Source organism: Phoenix dactylifera, chromosome 2, assembly GCF_051530095.1.
Source record: "Phoenix dactylifera cultivar Ajwa chromosome 2, Ajwa_hap1_PhDact_Kaust_v1.1, whole genome shotgun sequence".
Classification (NCBI taxonomy): domain Eukaryota; kingdom Viridiplantae; phylum Streptophyta; class Magnoliopsida; order Arecales; family Arecaceae; genus Phoenix; species Phoenix dactylifera.
In genome coordinates, this window is record NC_143191.1 from 39912744 (window position 1) to 39932663 (window position 19920).

Consider the following 19920-nt stretch of genomic DNA (forward strand, 5'->3'; position numbering starts at 1 on the left):
AGATATCATACTAATGGATGCCAAGGAAATCTCCAAAAAGAAATAATACTAGTAGAGCCTAAATTTAAGAAGGGATTAGTGAGATAAACTACGATCTTATCTGACCGTCCATCATATATTGTGATATCTTGCGATCACAATATATGACGATCATTTTCCATATTGAAAAAAGGTTGATATATATGATGAGAAAATATTATTGCTTTAAAATGAGTTCCACTTCCCCCATGTACCCGGCCCTAAGCAACTGCATGCTCTAAGCTGTTAGCGATCTCCTTCCTCGCCAATGTGATTGATTTCTAGCTGTTTCAAGGGCACTTTATGATGATGTTGCATGATAAATGAATTTTGTGATATAAACTATCAATATAATATAACCAAAAGTTGTTCGAGTGACATAGCTTACCAAAATCTCAGCTCAGCCTAAAGGCTTACAAGTGGATTAGAGAAAATCCAAAATTTATCGGGTATCATGGCAGCACTCTAAAGCAAGATCGGTTCCATTTTATTACAGTGTCGATATGTAGATCGGTTCAACGTACCAAATGTTGAACCAAACCCTATATCTGTACCATTTTATTACAGTGTCGGTATGTAGATCGGTTCAATGTACCAAATGTTGGTACTAAGAGGCTTACAAGCTCTCTTAGTACCAAACCCCATATCAGTATCATTTTATTACAGTGTCGGTATGTAGATTGGTTCAACGTACCAAATGTTGGTACGTTTTTTTATACTATGTATTTCTTATACTGTGTATTGGTTTGATATCGATATAGTATGGTAAGTCGTATGCATTAGTCCCGATCGATACAATAAGTTCTGCTCTGTAGCCGGTTCACATAACATCCATATCATATTTTCCCCCGAATCAACTCAGTTATTCACAAACCCTGCATATTTGCATCACAGCATAGGACAGCACAATCTCCTCCAAAGGAATAGCAACGTAATACCAGCGCGCCAAGCCTTGACTGCGCCTGATCACTGAACCCAACTGCTTGGTCATGAAAATGGAAGTATAATCATTGTCTGCATGAAAAGTTCTTTGAAACCATCCAGCCTCCCTACCTGAATGTTGGAAAAGAAGGTATATGAAAAATCTGGTCTTTCTGATATAATCCTTTTACAGTTTTCTTCCCCTTAAAACTTTCCTTGCACTTTCCACCCTTGGTCACTTCTTTATATATTTGTCCACTTTCCATATCTTTATTCATATTTATAATACTTTCTTCTTTGGACATGGAAAGGCAGAGTTTAAGAGATTGCAATTATATATACTGAAGTTTCTCTAACAATCTTTGACTCTTAACTGTTTCCCCATTGAAGCAATAAAGAAAAAGCTTATACCCTTGGAATCTCCGTCATTTAAACAGTAGATAAAGAGATATCACAATTTTGGAGGACCAGATAGAGATCAATGTTGTACATCAACTAAATCCTATAAAATCAATCTATGTTGAACAAAAAGAATTTTCAAGGCAAATCAATAACCTACAACCAGGTTTAATCCATAAAACTAATGCAATCCACAAAATCCAAGCGAGTCTAATGAAAGAAATACCAAGAAGACTCAAGATTCAAGAATCATCACAGATAGCTAAGAATAAGATATATAAAGTTTTTGAAGCAAAGAAATACCTGCACCACATGTCAGGTGTAATTAAAGTATGGAACAGAACCCAATACAAAATTCATATATGTCACAGTAATCCAATTCCACAGCAGTATACAGAAGCACACATGCAATGCCAACTTCTTTTCATCCGGCAAAGCCATCTCAGACATCACAAGATACTAAATTAGTTTGTACAAGTTCTCACATCGTGATGCTTTTTTACATCGAAATTTTCTTTCCAGATTGGAGGATGTCAGCCCATGGCATACTTCTGGGTCCATGCTCTGGCAGTCTCCTCGTAGCGGGACCTCTGAGTCTTGTAGATGTGGGCAATCTCAGGGACAAGAGGGTCGTCGGGGTTGGGGTCAGTGAGGAGAGAGCAGATTGACAAGAGGACCTTTGAGATGGTCAGGGCAGGGCTCCACTGCTCCTTGAGGATGTCAAGGCAGATGCTGCCATTGGAGTTGATGTTTGGGTGATAAACCTTCACAGCCAGATGCAGCAAGTCAACATCTTAACATCAGAAAGCAGAATAGTTTCTTCCAAGAGAATCAGACAAGAAGCAGACTTTGATTGCAAGTACCAGTATAGTTTGTAAAGACATTCTAGCACTTATTATTCATACTCTGAAAGTGGCCCGAATTTAACATAGATTTTACCATCTGTTAGCCGACGTTCAATTTATTCCACAATCAAATGAATATTTGGTTAACTGAGAAGTTTTATAAACTCCCTCGTCGAAGAGAACAATATCTGCTTTTTCAGAAAAGTATAATTCAAGAACAAGCAGAAAAACATGGTGTATGCCTCTTATTGCTGTAATCTTATTGTGTTATTTATTTAAGGTAGTTTAAACGTTAACTGAGAAACAGTCATTCCAGTCCCCAGCATCAAGTCTTTAGCATGCATTAATTCTAGCTAGTGGACAACAGAGAAGAAATATTGATTTCATGCATTAAAAACCCCAAGGAAACTTTCTGAGGTCAGTATCTTACAAAAATCAATTTCTCAATTTAATGATGATACAGTGAGTGAGTCAAGACTCAAAAAATCACCAAAATAACCTATAGATCATCCATAATCCTGGTGATGTTGAGAAACAAGCACACCTACAAGTTTGTAAGGTGACCACTAAAGAGCCTAAGGGCCTTGGATTTTAAGCATGGGCGATTGTCCTGTTTCAAAAGTAAAAACTTGGACCTAACAATAATCAATAAGAAGAGTCAGAAGTGGAAAGCCCTTGCTTTGTTTCTATCCAAATTCACCAGAAGAAGTGGATGCTGTTGAGAAATAATTAATCAGAAGGAAAAATATGATAGTAAAGGAACACCTGATGCAGGCCATTTGCCAGCATAGTCGACCAACAAGTGGTAATTCTCTTGTGGAAATACCAGACTGGACAATGTCCATTATCATTTAGTTGTAGAAGGTGACAAGGAAAGCTAAAATTTAATAAACTGTATAGTTACCATCAAAACTGAAATATTAATGTATGCTTATAAAGATGATATACTAAATCGGCCAGAAACTTTCTCAAATAAGATTTATATATATCATAAATCTTTCAAGACAGTAAGTTGAACAGCAGTAACCTAGCAAATAGGTAGAAAAATTATTTTGAACAGAATTGCACAACACGGCTAGCAATGTTTTAAGAAGACTCTAGGTGGTAAAAGGGCAGCTAGGTGGCCACCTAGTGCTTAGGCAGTAAGCATGCTCCCAGGGGTCAACCAAGATAATTATAAAGACAATCTAAAAAATCATAACAAAATAACTGAAACATAATGCATCAAATAAGATATGTAATAAGTTACCGGGAATTATCAACTCAACAACATTCAATAGTAGTTCCTATATTAATTTTATCATCCAAACTCAAAGATGATGCAGAATATAAAGGTAACAACTAACAACCGAGCCAGCCCTGCCTGAGGCCAAGGCAAGTTTCTTCTAAAGCATTGACAGGTAGCATCTTGATATGCTTCAATTTTGTGTTTCATTCACCAAGATATTAGTTTTCTACAAACCAAACAACTGAGGAAATGGAAATCATACATGAAATACAAGCACTGTAGATACAGAACCAAGAAAATCAGAAATTAAAGCATCATAAATTTAGTTCTGCAATTTAACTAAACAATTAACTTACAGTAGCACTCTGCCTAATGGTTGTCCAAGAAGATCACAAACTCAGTTCTACAAAGCCACTCATTTTTCTCTAATCTATTAGTAGTTGAAAGCACATCAGAAATCAACTCATTTGGCAGCAAGATGCAGCCATTAATTTGCATTGCATTTGCAAACTTCTACTTGTCAATCATCTCCATTTGATTGGACTTCCATCATTAATTCATAAAGACTTGATGGAGGATCAAGCTTCTGGAAAAGGATCTCAGGGACGACATCTATACAGCAAAAGCGAATGATGTGGTATTGAATTGCATCACATTCAATAACCTGAATTTTGCTACAACAAAGTTCTTTAAGTGTAGGCTTTTAAATTGAAATAATTCAGGTTAAAAAAAAATAATTTTTGAAGTCCAATAATAGCCAATCAAGCTCGTATCGTAAGTCCATGGTTTTAGAAGTTGCGAAAATGATCAATTTAGATAAAGGGCCGGTTACTATTCAAGTCACTGTAGCTTAAATAGTGATGCTATAGTACCTGTGGGCTGTTACGAGTCAAAAACTAGTTTTTTTTGATAAGTTTTTAAGGGATTTGTTTCTAGCTTTTTAAAGAGTCCTAGAAGGACCAGAATTCATTAAATTGTGGTAAAGTTTGGGAGTCTATGCCGGTATTCTATAGTGAAAGGAATTGAAGATTTGAGGCTAGGTTCGGTCCACATGTTTCCCCCTACTCTCCTCCCCTCTTCTCTTCTCTCTAGGGTTGAAATCAGATCGGGTACGGATCGAATACTAGCATATCTATATCCATATTTATTTTATTTGATGAATACAGATGCGGATACGGATGTTAGTTGGATGCAAAAATTTATATCTATATTTGTTTTAAATAAATATAGATATAAATCGGATACCAAAAGTATGGATATAAATTGGATAATTAAACTTTATGATAAATAATCAAAAATATTACCAGGTGGATGATAAATCAAGTTAATAGTATATTAATGATGGTCATTTGTTTTCTTTAAAGTTTTATGGGTGCTATATAAAATTAAATAGGGTTACAAATGGAATCGGATATTCGGATACGGATCATATAGTTGTCTATTGATATCCATATTCATTTTTCTTTGAGGGATATGTATACAAATACGGATATTAGTCGGATGCTCAAATTTCTATCCATGCCCAAATAGATTCAGATACGAAAACAGATCCGGACGGATATTATCCAATCCACTTTCACCCCTACCTCTCTCTGTATTTTCTACTACTTATTATTCCTCTCTCTCTCAATCTTCTTCTTCTTCTCATAAATCTGCTGTTTATCCCTTCCTTTGGGCTTTGCATCAATCATATTGCTATCCACAAATTTTTGCAAACATTATTTGATTTAATGTGATTATAGATTATATTTGATTACCTAAGAGAGCTCTAGATTGTGATTTGGTTCATCTTCCCACATATAGGATACCCGAAATAGAAATTCTTTTGAAGAGCCATTACCTTAACATTCAAGTTTTCTTATTGACTATCCTAACCTCATAACATGGACAGCAAGCAATAAAGTCCTTCGTAACTCTAATCCTTCGCCTCAAGGTCCATTATTGCATGCTGGCAGCCCGAACCTCCTGCTGTCCAACATCAACAATCCGTTAACAACCTCCCGAGCAGGCAAATTAACAACTAGATATTTTACTTGAGAAATTTCCAGCCACCTACGCAACCTTAGACATAGTTCAAGTCATTTATAACCAAAATTAGGCATCTAAGCCATTTCTGTTAAGTTATCAAAAATAATCTATTTCATAGCAAGAAACAATCTCACTCCAACAGTTTACAATAATTAACCATCTAGTTTGTCTAGAGTATATATATATATAGATAACAATTTGCAGGACCATAACCTTCCAAAATCATCTCATAAGACAGACATTACAACAGAATATATCAGCAGTCAATAAAAAGTTAGTAATAGAAAAGGCAAAAACACATAGATGCAGGAATCCTTGTACCTTGGTCTGGAAGTTGACCTTGGGAGGCTTGAATGGATAGTCAGGAGGGAAATTAATTTTAACAAAGAAGACCCCTCCTGAAAAAGGGCTGTCAGCAGGACCCATAATCGTTGCCTGCCAATGGAATAGATCCTCCCCAACAGGTCCAGCACTGCATGATGTTGGAGGATCTTTTTGCAAATCTAGAAGTTCCTTTTGAATTCGTTTGCTAGCCATAATGCCTCCTGATTCAAAAATAAATAAAGAAAAATGGAAAATATCGTTAAAAATATTATCATAAAGAAGATATCAGAAAATATGCAATGGATAACCCCAACCCTGAAAATTTCAAGAACACCTAAAAAGGAGACATATCTCATTAAAACTAGATGGTGAATAATTATAAATGAAACAATCAATTCGATACACAACATGGTACACATTGGTCAGTAACAAAAAAAGGAAATAGGAGTGAAATGTTAAATGGTTGTTCTCCACAATTCTACAAGGTTGTTTTCTGCAATTTAAATGCTCAACTCATTCACTTTCCTAATCAATAGAAAGACTTTACTTAGATACTAGAAGGTTTGGTCTCTCAACCACACATGAAGAGTGTTCTTGCAAATTTTTGGTAAGTCAAGAACATTTGTCTCTTATGGTCCCTCAATTAGGTCCATTTATCTCATTTCTCAAGTGTGAGGCATCAACTAGCTATGGACTTGCCGGCTTTGGCAAACATTTATTGTCATTTCCTATTAATTTCTGCATGGAAATACACACATGCATGGATAGCACACATATACATGTAAATACACAAGACGGCAAAATATGAGCATGCACGCACTGCACACGGAATAGCAAAAGAGTTAGTTCTTTGCAAACATAGTTATGACATTGCTCTGCTGGAGAAACCCTTTTGTTACAGGAACAAGACTGCCAAAGTTTAAAAGCTTATTAATTTGTTAAGCAATTATAGAAAACATACATTACCATAAGAAGTCTTTCTTTATTAATAAGATATACACATGTGAGTTTAAATCATATGCGAGGATTTCAGCATTTACAACGTATGATTAGCATCACTAACCTCAATGGTCAGTGCATAGTTAGATATCCGAATCAATGATCCACAATGTTCAACATGATTCACAACAAGAAAAAAAATGCCCCAAAACAAAATTTCAAATGTTTTCTAGACATGCTACCTATGCATCAAGCAATAATCGCTTAATCATCACTTAGTGGTTGGTCTTTTGACAAAGAATAATTTATCTGTTTGAACGGTATAAACAACTGTTGCAATGGCAAGGCACACTAAATCATTCACTCATGACAACCATTAGCTGCTGATGTTCTAAGCCATTCTAGCAAAATCTAACAGTTCCAAAACTACCGTCCGCTCAAAAGTCAAAACCTAAGCTGTTAAATGTACTCCAGCTAAACGAATCATGTCTGCTTTCATCACAGATATATTATCACATCTTTTAAAGACTTTTCTGTTCAAGTCATCCTAGTCCCCTTCTCAAGTCTTCCTTGGCCAAATTGAAGACCCCAAAAAACAGCGACTGTCACTGGCCTTTGCAGTGCATGATCTAAAAATCTTTGTCCATCCTCATCATTTGGGTTCACTATTGTTGCTAAATATTACGTTTGTGATTTTAACCATATATAGGCAGGAGGGTCGCATGTGACTTAAAGTCCCAACTACCATTGCCCCTTTTTTTCTAAACCTTCTCATTCATCTCCAACACTTTAAGTGTAAACAAAAGGAAATATTGAAACCATTTCAGGGTGTGCAGGCCATTAGATTTGGAATAAACATTTATAATGTTTCCACTACACTTGCATTACATTTAATCATCACAACTAAAAAAATAAAAACTCAAATCGAAGCAGCTTTTGAGCATCCAAAGTTACACTATAAACGAAATAAATCAGAAAAGGCAATGGCTGAGCATCTAAAATCTAAAAATCCAGTATCGATTGAAAAAAAGTCTTCTTCTTCTACCAAAAATAGGGCTTTTGTTCAATAAAGTACTCTAAATTTCACTGGAATAAATAGGAGACCTCGACAGAGATCAAAAAAAAGGAAAAAAAGTTAGAGATCCAAATAAAACATTATAAATCAAATAAAAATCTGGAAAGCGCACCAAGCCTAGTGAAAGGCTAAATGATTTCACCCACACCATTAAACAAGAGCAAGATCAACCAAAGTCAATGAAAAAGGAAGGAGAAAAAAAAGTTGCAAAGAAAAGAAGGATCAATAAATCATCAAGAATTTCAAAAGAAATCAATCTTAAACAAAATATAGCCCTAAATTCTATCGCAATAATAAGAACCAAAAATAGAAGAATATAATAACCAAAACCAAGATTCTTTATATCGACAGCAGAATCTCGTTAAGATCCAAATGAAATCCACATCATTTCAATCAAATATAACCGGATCTCGACCTGATCCGATCATAACCCCGTCTTTTGATCAAGAATGAGGAAATTATTCAAAAAAGCATACAAATAAAGGGGAAAAAAAACAGACAGGATGCGTGATAGCAACAAATCCGAAACGACGAGGATTGAGCCCGGAGAGATCTGCTTACAAATGGGAAGATTTCGATCGAGATGAAGGCGGATCGGACGAAGAGCTCTCTCTCTCTGGACTCTCTCTCTGTGACAGAGAGAGCGCTAAGAATATAACGGCGAAGAACAGACAATAATTAAAAAAAGCGCTAAGAATATAACGGCGAAGAACGGACAATAGTTATAAAACAAAAAACAACAAAGAAAGAAAAAAAAAGAAAAACGATGGCGTTTGCAGTGGAAGACGTGGATCCGGTCACCTCCTACGCAAGGCCGGGGATGTGGACGTCTTTTTCAATTTATTTTATTTTATTTATTTATTTATTATTATTATTTTTTATACAAGAGCTGCACACTGCTTGCCAGCTACATCACCATCATCAAACTACCGAGTCCACATGCAATCTTCAGAATAATGAGCAACAAATAACACGACCCAATCCGCAGCTTAGTTCACTTTCCGAAAGATATATCTAATCTGAGCAACACGCACTTCTGCACAAGTCATGTCCAAGGTGGGGGCCCAGTGGTCGGGGCTGCTACGCGGGGGTGGGCTTGTCCCTTCCTCCCCCTTCCCCTTTTTGTTTCAAGCAAAAAAAAAAAAAAAGCCGCACATTTGTAGGAAAATATATGTATTCTAACGCAGCAATATCACAAGAGGAAAGCTTCACAGTTGATATGTTTTTCTATTGTTTTTTTTTTTTCAAGAGTTACATGTTAGTTTGTGTTGTCACCTTCACTGCTGTTGTCTTGTTGACATATTCTTATATATGGGAGGCAGGGGAGGGAAACACTTTTCTTTGGTCGTAACACCTTAATGCATGGGCCCAAACTGTAGATTCATCAAAAATGATTTATTTGTAAAAGTTATCATTATTTTTCGTAAAAATGTATTTCATTGGAAGGAGTCTAATGGTATATTAAGTGTATTGTTAGGAAACCATGTATAATAAGTTATTTAACTAGTCCTCTGGTACTTATATGTCGTTACCGTTATTTCCTAACCATCTCAATACTGTTGCTTTCCTTGAACGGTTGATAAATCGCAAACACTTTATTCTACGGTATGTTATTTGTGCGTGTTCATACATGTAAATATGCATATGATTAGAATTGCCATTTGCTACCACTGACATTCAGCTTGACTTCGATGCTGAATAGGCTGCAAGGCCGGAGAGCTCGTCGGTCATTCATTGAGGTCAGCAGGATGCGTCTAGGATCGCTGCTAGTCTCCAAGCTATTTTTGGAAAAGTTGGATGATGTCAGTCGCACTTGGTTTGATGCTTCTACGCTCGATCAAATTTGAAACAAAAAAAAATATGGAAGTCCCTTTATTGGACCGTGTTCAGTGGGATCCTTCGATGTCTAAATCAGGTGCCGATCTCAAGGAATAGAGAAGGTTTGAGATAATAGAGTGGTGGCATGGTGGTAGGGTCAAAAAAAGCTTACCTAAAGAGTTCTAGTGAGTACTTTATATATGCAAGGTTTGGAACCCATTGCCGACCAAATCAAGCATAAGCGTTAGCTGTTATGATAACAGCACACATCTCACTTGAGGATCATGCACGGTGCATTTCATCTATGCAAATAATCACACACCATATCTTTTAGATTCCTCTATTATTGTGGGCAAATAGTAGAATTATCACCGGCTAAAGAAGAGTTTGAAATTCGAAAGACTTTTTGCATATCTTATCTCGTAGGCTCTCAAATGGCCGACACATAGCTATCTAAATTGGTCTATCAACTTATTGCATCAACTTTGGCCGATCCATAATTAAAACTTTTGACCTAAATGTTCCGTTCTAGAGCTGGAGGATCTCCAATTTCCAAACGAGCATTATGACAGCTTCTGCCTTCTAGCTCCCGAAGACGGGATCCAAAACGAGCGGGAGGTCACGTGACCGTAGAGGAGATAAAGCGTTTTCCTACATAAAAATAGTCAACACTGGCCAAAATAATCTAAAATAAAGACTCGGCCTCCCACAGCTGCAGATCCGCAAATCTAAAATAAACTAACGAAGATCGACCTGGGTTTTGTTTTGGGGCTCCTTTCTAGTCTCGAAACTCCCCAACATTAATCTATCGTAAGAAATCGACGTGGCGGTTTCTCATTGGCAGCGCTGGATGCTTCTGAAGCGTGAGCGAGAATATTCTTCCACCGAACTCACCCCCAGTTGCTTTGCTTTTGAGCCTGCATGTCCTCAACGCGTGTGTCAACTTCAGTGCTGTTTAGGTAGATCCAGCGGACAGCAAACCAGTCGGGCGGCGACTGCCGCAGCTGGCCGCCTCGCTCTCCTGAATCAAAAAAGGCCGCGCTACGACGCCAACCAGCGTTCTCGTAACAGCGGCTACCATGGTTTTATGAAACCTATGCTACAAACAATCATTTCGTGTACAAAGTCACCATCGCAATGGTGTTATATAGCAGTCATAACTCTAATAGCCATTACTTAATCTTGCCATTTCCTGACTAAATTTTATTTGATAAATATAATGATAAGTACATACAGGTAGTAACAAATGAGATTTTACTAATAGCAGCCAAAATGGTTTTCTCAGAACCCTGCATGCAGGGTGTCTCCATGAAATCATGGTTTCTGGAGTGCCTCGTTGTAAACTAGCAATTAGAGCAGCAATTACAAAATGAGCTGCATGCCAACCTCATAAGAAAATCAATGAGCATCAAATGTGGAAACATTTTTCTCAAGGGGAGATCGAAGCAATGACTGCAGTAGAATACCTAGTCCATGCAACCAAATACCCTGACATCCCGCGCGAAGAGACGCATGCCTTCCTCACGTAAATAAGTTTAGCAGTTGAGAACAAACCTAGATGGATAACATAGACCATAAAGCCAAACAATTTGGCTAAGAGAAACATGCCAACATGTCAAAGAATTAATCATCAAACACTTGTTAGAAAAAGACAACAATATGAAAGCAATGAACATGGGAGAAATAGAGACAATCATCAACCATTAAAATGACACCTTTAATTTGAGTATGGAAGTTTGAAATTTCCATGGGTTTATTTCACTAATGTCTCGAAAGCAACATCTTTTGTATGGATGAGTTCTCAAAATCTAAATGTATGCGGACCTCACTTTCCATGAAGCATCAGAAGCCAAATGCACATTTATATCTATGCAGAATTGAGGACCCAATTCATCTTAGACATGCTAGAAGTTACTCTTGTGCTGCAGCATCTCCTTCCTGTTTCACTCTGTTCCTCATTTCTTTCTCCTGATAAACCTGTACAAAAAAATATATATATATATTAAGTTCAGAGAATAGGTTCCAACTCAAAAAGAAGAAGAAAGAGAAGTGAAAAAGTATGGAAAAACTATGATCAGGGGTTACAGTTTTCGTCAACAGCTTTTCATGCTCATAGACTGGTTTAAGAACTCTAAACTCACTAAATTGGGCTCAATTCCATTATTTGCAACTGCACCTAAGTTGCATACAATATATAGAATTCCTGAGGACCGCAGAGCTGCCCTAATCGAGTGTCAAATACAACCATGTCGTGTCGGTCCTTTCCACATAGCAACACCTTTTGAGGGGAGATGGTGGAGATGCCAGCACCCGACCTCAAACCCTGGACCTCTTCCATTTGGAGAAGGATGCCAAAGCTGAGGTAAGAGTAGTTGGCCTTTCCAACATATCAACACTACATTGAGAATACTAAGATAGCTTTAATTGTTCTTACCTTCTACTTCTGGATGTTAAAAGAATATACTGCTATTGTTACGTTTACCCTCTCGAGCGTTTTGAATACCAGTCCAAATAAATGATGAGGAAAGTTTCATAAAATGTTCATAGAACTGCATATAATTAGTCACATTGCCAGTAGTAGTTGTGGTTGTGGATGGTATCTGGGATTTTAATATACAACTAGCTGTCAGTCAACTGAATGAAAAACCAAGATATAAAACCATGACGACTGGCCACATGCACATGCAACGACATGCTACACCTGGATGGATCTTTCCCTTTGGATAACAAACCACTACCCCTTGTGCTGCACTCATGACAGAAGATTACCACAACGACTGAAAGTTTCGGTCCATCCATGAGTACCATATCATTGCCCTCACTCAGCACCCACTCGTTAAGGAGTTTGCTCACTGTTTAGAGAACATCCACTTTTGTTGAATTTTTAAATATCCAATGAAACAGGTTAAAAAAACTAATCTTCAATATTTGCATCCAGGTAGGAAATCTAACTCTGGCATTTAGACTTCATGTATTGCTGTATAACTTTCTTCATGATTTTGTTCAGCACAAATTGAAATGCAGCAAAGTGAGAAGAAGATGGAATCTACGGGTAAATAAATCGATAAAGCTATTATGGGTAACGGTTTTGATCATACCTCCTTTTCAGCCTGAGTGAGTCTGCTCCAGAGATACCGTATATGCCTGACAACAGCCCTCTCTTTCCCAGAATACACAGGCTTCAGTACAGCATACTGCTCAGCAGCAAAGAAGCTATAGCCACTCATGTTGGATCTGGGACGAGACAGTGCCTTTTGAGACCTCCGACTGCGGTAACTCGATGAGCTTTGGATTGCAGATGGTAAGAGAGGAACATGATATAGGACACCTCTCATGGTGTAAGAACCAAAATTTGCACTCACTAGATAGCCATATTCGAATTTCTCATAAATCTCGCAAGTTACCCGAGTGCCTTTTCGTAAGGGGGGAATTTCTGTATATCAGAAACCAGTCAAAAGCCTAAAAATGAGTTGGACACTTCAAGATCATATAACATATGTTCATCCATATATAAAATGCATAAAGTATGATTTAGAGAGGAGCAAATGAAGTCCATATATTCATTCTTTTTTGAACAAAAGGGACGGGGAAGTGTCAGATAGAATTTACAAGAGAAGAAACAGAAACTTTCCACCAGGCAAAACTAGCAGCCACAGGGCCTTTAAAATTGCACTAATGGCTTGGATACAGCTTCCAAGACATCAACGAATATGCTCACATTACACAAGGATCGGCATGCTAGTACTAGTCTAGAAGCCACATTCTGAACCGAAAACAATTCCTGATATGCATTCATTTAGCCTTAGGAGACAACTATGTCCATAAAGAAGTGATGCACGAGTTTTCATGACCACTTTCATAAAATACTGTGTATTTTATGAATGTCAATCCTCTTATCCCTACCATATAACACAGACCTGGGATAGGGGGTTGTGAGCTTACTGCTTGTCATCTCATTCACAAGATCTCATGTATGGTGGAATTGTATGTCTAGACTCTAGAGAGATGCACCCGCATTTATGTCTAGACATGTCTAGAAAGACTATGCGCAATGGGAAAAAACAGCAGCCAGAAAAGGAAATGAGAGCAACAGAAGGGCAATGGTAAAAAAAAGGAATTGCTTTAAGAACATTCATTATGAACTTGTTTTTGAAAATCCTTTCCCTTACTTTGTCTATGTCAACAAACAATTCGAAATACCTCGACTCGACTTTTTCAGAACAGGTCCGAGTCAAATAGCAATGATTCGAAGCACTTCTTTTTTACATTACACTATTTCAGAAACCTAAGAACTCCATCATATGGATATGTAAAATACATTTATTTGGGTAACCACTTTGTAACGATATCATCTATCATATCAATAAAAACCCTAATCTCCCCAACTGGATCCATAAGACCCTCAGCAGAACCCTCCTTATGTGAAATCCATTTAGTTCACTAGTTGACAAATTTAGATCACTCAGGCATGCCCATGACTACTATAGGAAAACAACCAAACATTCTAAACAGTAACAAGCATAACGGGCTCATGTATTAAAGACATGGATTGGTAATGATGGTGCAGCCAACTGGAAGGTGCACTGAAATCAGATGGGATCAAATCACTATGGAATTTTCAAGCAGGATCAAGCCATCAATGGACCAAACAAAAGAATGTCCAAGGTACCAAAAGAAAGAACCTACAACATCATGTAACAACAATATGATTATGCCAGTGGAACAGAATTACCCAGCAATAGTTGAACTCATGGTCAAACTATATTTTCCTTTTCAGCTACATCAGCAAATTAGTCTTTTAAGGCAAAATCACAATAAGGGAAACAGAAGTGAAAGAAAATAAAAGAAAATTGTTTGTAAATCCAACCTGTCCGTAGCTGGTCTTTGGTGCTGCTATCCTCAGTTGATGTTGTGGAAACTTGTGGCTGAGATGCCTCCGATCCACTAACAGGGTTAGCAGCTGGTGAAGCTATTATCATGCCTGCTTCAGGGTGTAGTGGTTCTGATTTACAAACAGGTTTGCCGGCTAGCAAAATGAAGTGGAAATAGAAAGCTTAAATTAGCAGGTGCTTGTTCAGCACACACCACCAGATAAAATAAAAAGGGATATACAATGTGACATTCTATGTTTGTTATCAAAGTTAACATACCAGATACAGAGACAGAAGAACCCTTATTTCCAAAATAATAGACTTGTTCATAGCTACGAAGCAAGGACATATAGTACTTGCGTAATACAAATGATGCATTTGTGATTGTTGAAGGAAAATTGAAGGCAGCTACTACATCCTTCCATTTGCGATCTCTTATGACCTGAGGGAATTAATATGCATCAAACAGCAAAATAAACAAAGCATGCAATGAGCATTCTTGCGGGTCAAACACTGGAAGCCAAGAAACTATCAATATTCAATATCATCCTAATGAAATATTTATATGATTATGTATAAGACAATCTGTCCACAGCCAATATCATCCTAATGCAATGTTCATATGTCCATATATATGATGCACAGCAGAAAGAACCCTAACATAAGCAAGATAAAATTCTAGCTAATAAAGAGATGGCAACAACTAATCCACCAGTCTAGTTAGAGAAACAGCAAATAAGTTTAAAATTGTTTCCCAATAGACAATATGATGATAGACCATGTACAAAACATTCTCAATCAATATATCCTCTTATTTTCACAAGCAAAAAAAGGGTCTAATGAAACAATTATAATATCAAAATCATACTATTCCATTGTGTCAAAATGCATATTACTATAGCATGTCTACAGGGTGAAAAAGTCCATGCATTGACACTTAACTACTGGATTGATAATTATAATTATCGACTAAGTAAACAATTTCAGCTAACCACTTAAAAAAATAGTCTGGATAAAATAAAAACTGCAAAAGTCACTGGTACTCAATATTTGTATTGAAAATAAGAATAATAAACAAATGAACTATAAATATATAGCATTTTCTCCATTTTCTAGACACTTCTTGAATGAATATAAATGAGGGACATCTACTGCAATACTAGCCTCTCTGAAATCAATAAACTGCATGTAAATTCAGTATAACTTTCTATCTAACTCATAGCTAGAGTTTCAGGTTAAAACACCACCTTCAACAATTTTGCAGTTTAAGCACCTCCTTTAAGAGGCATAGTAGGGGAGGTTGATGGACTTGAAAATCATTAGGGGGTTTGGGAAAATTAGAGGCGTCACTTATAAGATATTACATCACATACACATATCGAAATAAATCCGGACAAGTCAAATGCCAAGACTAAGATGAGACTGTAAAGGAAAAAAGAGAAAATTGACGAATTAGATCCTGTGAATGTAATTACAGATGGCATCTTTTCACCTACAATTTCCAGTCCACCTCGAGAAGTAACTTCTGCAAAAAGACGATGAAGATTGAGGGGCCTTCCTCCCATAGTAGGCACCCTACAAGCAACAAAATATATAAATATGCAAGAAAAATGTTAGAGTTTGAGACCTAAAAATCCAACTAATTATGCAACCAGCTGGCTGAAAAATTAAATCATCCAGTAAGACGAGTTTAATTTTTTTATGATAATAGTACATCTAAGCCAATGCACACCAAGCATTAACATCGCACCACAAGACCAGTCCTACACTTTTGGGGGCTTTGCCTTCGATAGAAACTAATGAAGAAAGAGGACCCAAGAAACCCTCAAATAACAAATAAGGACAATGAATTAACATAGTTGTACGAGCACTACATAGTGCATCTGACAGGTTGTCATACAGCAAAAGGCTGAACTAATGTATATTTATTAGTTTTCAGAAGACATACTGTCAAGATAGATGGAGCCCTGAGATCAGATGAAGAGAAGAAACAAACCAGGGATCAAAATGTTGATTGAACTTTGAGAAATCTTGACTACTCATTCATATATGGTAGTTAACATAAGATTATGTGCTCTAGAAAGTGAAAGTCTCTAAAATATAAAACGATGCTACCAAGTGAAATTACAAGCGAACATTTAATGAAGTTTTAGGAGAAGGCAATCTCTGAAAATAAATACGAAAACGGAAACCATTTTTTCTAGTTCCTCACAAATTCTCTCGCAACCTTAATAACATTCATTCGAAAGAGAATACATCCAGAGGCTTAATTACTCCAATTTTCCATCCTTAAAATGCATCTTACTCTTGCTAAAGTAGTAGATGCAATTTAACAAATCTTGGTAAGTTATAAGAAATTTTTTTAAGACCTCTAAAATCACCCTTGCCCTGCTTTTTCACCTTTTCTTATTGCGTGTCTTCCCTAAGGCTTCCGTCCTAGGAAATAATTCATGTTCACAATTTTTTACAGCTTGCTACCCAGATAATAATATGATTATTCAAGCCTATAGATCAATAAGACAGCAAGATGAGAATAAACTTCCAGAGGACAAAGTTTGACTTCAAAACCCAAAGATAGCACTTTGAAATGATATTATAATCAAAATCTAAATAAGAAGCTTCATGCCATATACATATAAATATACATACATACATATATATACATATATATGTATATATATAGAATAATTGAAATTATATGTAGGAAAACAAGCTTATGGGCTTGCAGTGATACAGTTCTGATCCTCTCTAGTCTAGGGTTGACTGGAAAGGATCAGTTCTAGAATCAGGCAAATATTTGTTAAATTTCAAACCTCTTATGCCTTTATATAAGAAAAGCATAATAAGAATGGCTTGAAAATAAAAAAGAATGCCTACTTATGCTATGCAGATCCAGTAGATAATACCTGATAGACATTGCACAGCAAAACAACATGGATCAACTGGAAGAGATTCTAAGCTAGAAAAATTACAAATTAATAATACCTGTACAGATTTCTCCAACTCTAAATTTTCCCATTAAAAAATATATAGATTGAAGAAATGAAAATAAAACAGTGGCAATAAGATATACATAAAGAAAAAGTTGATCAATTTTGGAAAAAAAATGTAACTTCAATTAACAGCAGGCACTAAGTGCACATAGCCCAATTATAATGATCTTAATGCCAACTAAATAAGAATCACTTCAAACAAGCACTTCAAAAAACTACTCGTGCAATCATTCCATAGCACAAACTGTAGAAAACAGTGTACAATAACAAAAGGTACGTTAATAACCTGTTTCCGAATCCCACAGAGAGAAGAATTGTTCAAATGCTAAGATTAACATTAATAAATGCATCTAGTCAATTAGTAGGAAACCACAACAAAACTAACTTCCAGTGAAATAAGCACACTATAACTACACATTAGAAACAGAAAATCGAAACACTCCTATGCATTGCATGGACAGGAAAAGCTCATTTTGCATGAATATGTGCAGGTATACCACTTACAGTATACCCATAGGAAACAATCTAAAGAACCCACATGGGATAAACAATTTATAAGCTATATTGACATCCATCTGAAAGGGAAAAATCCCTGCCTGAATGATGAAAATGAAAGATATTAAACCTAATTCCACAAAACCAGGCAAGGGGGAAAAATGCTCACTTCTACATCCAAAAGCACATGGAATCAATTATAATAAATCCAAAAAGCTAAAACCCACTTGAAATAAGCACTGTATCAACTACCTTCACTTCCATTTAAAAACAGAAATTCGACCAAACATTAAAAAGAAGTATTAAACTTGATCTATTATTCCACAGACCCAACACAAAGAGAAAAAAAGCTCTCTAAACATCCATCTTTATATGTAATCCAATCCTATAATATATATATATATATATATATATATATAGATAGATAGATAGATAAAACTCACTTCCCACTTCCACCAAAAGTCCATATATCATCCAAAATCACAAATCAATAACAGAAAGATAAGAGCACAGCGTTCATAAGAGAAATTTGCTTTCACAAATTAGATTCAAGCCGGTTGAATAAGAAAGTCATGAAAAAATTCCTGAAATGGTGAAACCCACTTCCACATGCCGCAGACAAGAAAATGTTATAAAAAAAAAACAGAAAACACATATTTTGTATCTAACTGCATGTAATCGATTAAAACGAAAGCAAAAAATAAATTAGAAAATTCACCTGAAATAAGCATTGCAAAAACTACATGAACATTCATCCGGAAATAAAAAAAAGATTATCAGATTAGTGTAGGGAAAGAAGTGTCGGCATCCACTTCCGCCTGACACCAAGAGATTATATTATATCACCCAGAATCAAAGTTTGGCAACAGAAATATAAGAACGTAGAGATCATAATAAAAATCCATAAACACAAAATTCGTTCGGAACGACTTTTTCCAATAAAACCATAAAAATAAAGATCGAGAACTCACTTCTACATTCCACAGACAACAAAAAAGCTCATCTTTTGCACCTGTGGATGCAGGTGACGAATCCAAAAATCAAGCCAGAAAAAAAAAATATACTGACAAAACAACTTGAAACAAGCACTCAAACAGCCTATGGAGCTGCAGAAGGGTTTCCATGAACACCCTTCACCAAAAGATCTCATAACTCGATCGAAAAATCAAACTTTTTAGCAGCGCAGTATTCAAAATCAAAACTCGACAACAGATACACAAGAAAACAGCAGTCGTAAGAGAAACCCGCTCACATAAACTTGGTTCCGGCCGATCTATGGAGCTTCTGAAGGGTTTCCATGAACACCCTTTCATCTGAGATCACCTTCTCGTACGTTGCCTGTGGCGATATGGGGAGCATTTGGGATGGCTGGGTTTGGACTGGGGTGACCTTTGGTGGTGGTGGTGTTGCAGGTGGTGGGCAGCTGCTGTATTTGGACATTCTATTTTTTTTTTCTTCCGCTCTTTTAACAGAGGTAAAGAGGAACAGTGGGTACAAAGAGGAGTTTGGCCTAAAAAAACCCCAGTGCTGCCCTAAAACAAAGAGAACAAGGGATTTTGAGGCATAAGAGAATGGTTCTCGAAAACGAGGCTGGATGGGTATTTAAAGGCACAAGGGACCGGACATTCCATTCTGGTAAGTGGCACCACTAGATATGGACAAGATATTCTTGTCAAAAAATAAAAAAAAAAGGAAAAAGAAAAGATATGAATGAGATCTGCGAAGGAAACAGGGAATAGAAATCCGTGGGAGGATAAAAGAGTCCGCCCATGTCAATCTATTACAACGGTGGCAGTGCCACCTTGGCAGGGATAGCGGTTACGGATCTCTTCCCTTCCCTGTGAGTCCATTATAAAATGTATCAATTGAACGGCTAGGATAAATTTATTATGTATCAATGATTCAATGGAATAGTTGGAATAAATCTAACTTCTAAATAATGTCCCCCCTAAACTTTCATGAGAAG

The 19920-nt window shown here is 36.6% G+C and overlaps 2 protein-coding genes across 3 annotated transcripts; both read right to left on the reverse strand.

Moving 5' to 3' along the window:
* Positions 1-1621: 1621 nt before the first annotated feature.
* Positions 1622-8496, reverse strand: LOC103710644 (ubiquitin-conjugating enzyme E2 28-like). 2 transcript variants are annotated; one of them, XM_008796462.5, is made up of 3 exons: positions 8339-8496; positions 5761-5984; positions 1622-2102 (listed from the first exon to the last, which is right to left on the reverse strand). In XM_008796462.5, the coding sequence occupies exons 2-3, from the start codon at positions 5974-5976 to the stop codon at positions 1872-1874; spliced, it is 447 nt and encodes a 148-aa protein (XP_008794684.1). In that variant the 5' UTR covers positions 5977-5984; positions 8339-8496; the 3' UTR covers positions 1622-1871. The 2 variants fall into 2 exon arrangements, with proteins under 2 accessions (XP_008794684.1, XP_088572509.1); XM_088716383.1 differs by lacking the exon at positions 8339-8496 and adding an exon at positions 8278-8296.
* A 2798-nt stretch (positions 8497-11294) lies between these two features.
* Positions 11295-19684, reverse strand: LOC103710645 (high mobility group B protein 10-like). Its single transcript, XM_008796464.6, has 6 exons — positions 19207-19684; positions 15963-16041; positions 14746-14908; positions 14463-14621; positions 12694-13028; positions 11295-11572 (listed from the first exon to the last, which is right to left on the reverse strand). Exons 1-6 carry the CDS (start codon positions 19392-19394, stop codon positions 11507-11509), a joined length of 990 nt encoding a protein of 329 aa, XP_008794686.4. The 5' UTR covers positions 19395-19684; the 3' UTR covers positions 11295-11506.
* Between the last annotated feature and the right edge of the window lie 236 nt (positions 19685-19920).

What these genes read in the sequence shown, in the direction of transcription:
- LOC103710645 (XM_008796464.6), bottom strand. Translation starts at nt 19,394, where the DNA reads ATGTCCAAATACAGCAGCTGCCCACCACCTGCAACACCACCACCACCA. An exon ending in CTCGAGGTGGACTGGAAATT is followed by an intron (nt 14,909 to 15,962) that starts GTAGGTGAAAAG and finishes TAATTCCCTCAG; the next exon opens with GTCATAAGAGATCGCAAATG. An exon ending in TTCTTCTGTCTCTGTATCTG is followed by an intron (nt 14,622 to 14,745) that starts GTATGTTAACTT and finishes TCATTTTGCTAG; the next exon opens with CCGGCAAACCTGTTTGTAAA.
- LOC103710644 (XM_008796462.5), bottom strand. Translation starts at nt 5,976, where the DNA reads ATGGCTAGCAAACGAATTCAAAAGGAACTTCTAGATTTGCAAAAAGAT. An exon ending in AGGTCAACTTCCAGACCAAG is followed by an intron (nt 2,103 to 5,760) that starts GTACAAGGATTC and finishes CTGGCTGTGAAG; the next exon opens with GTTTATCACCCAAACATCAA.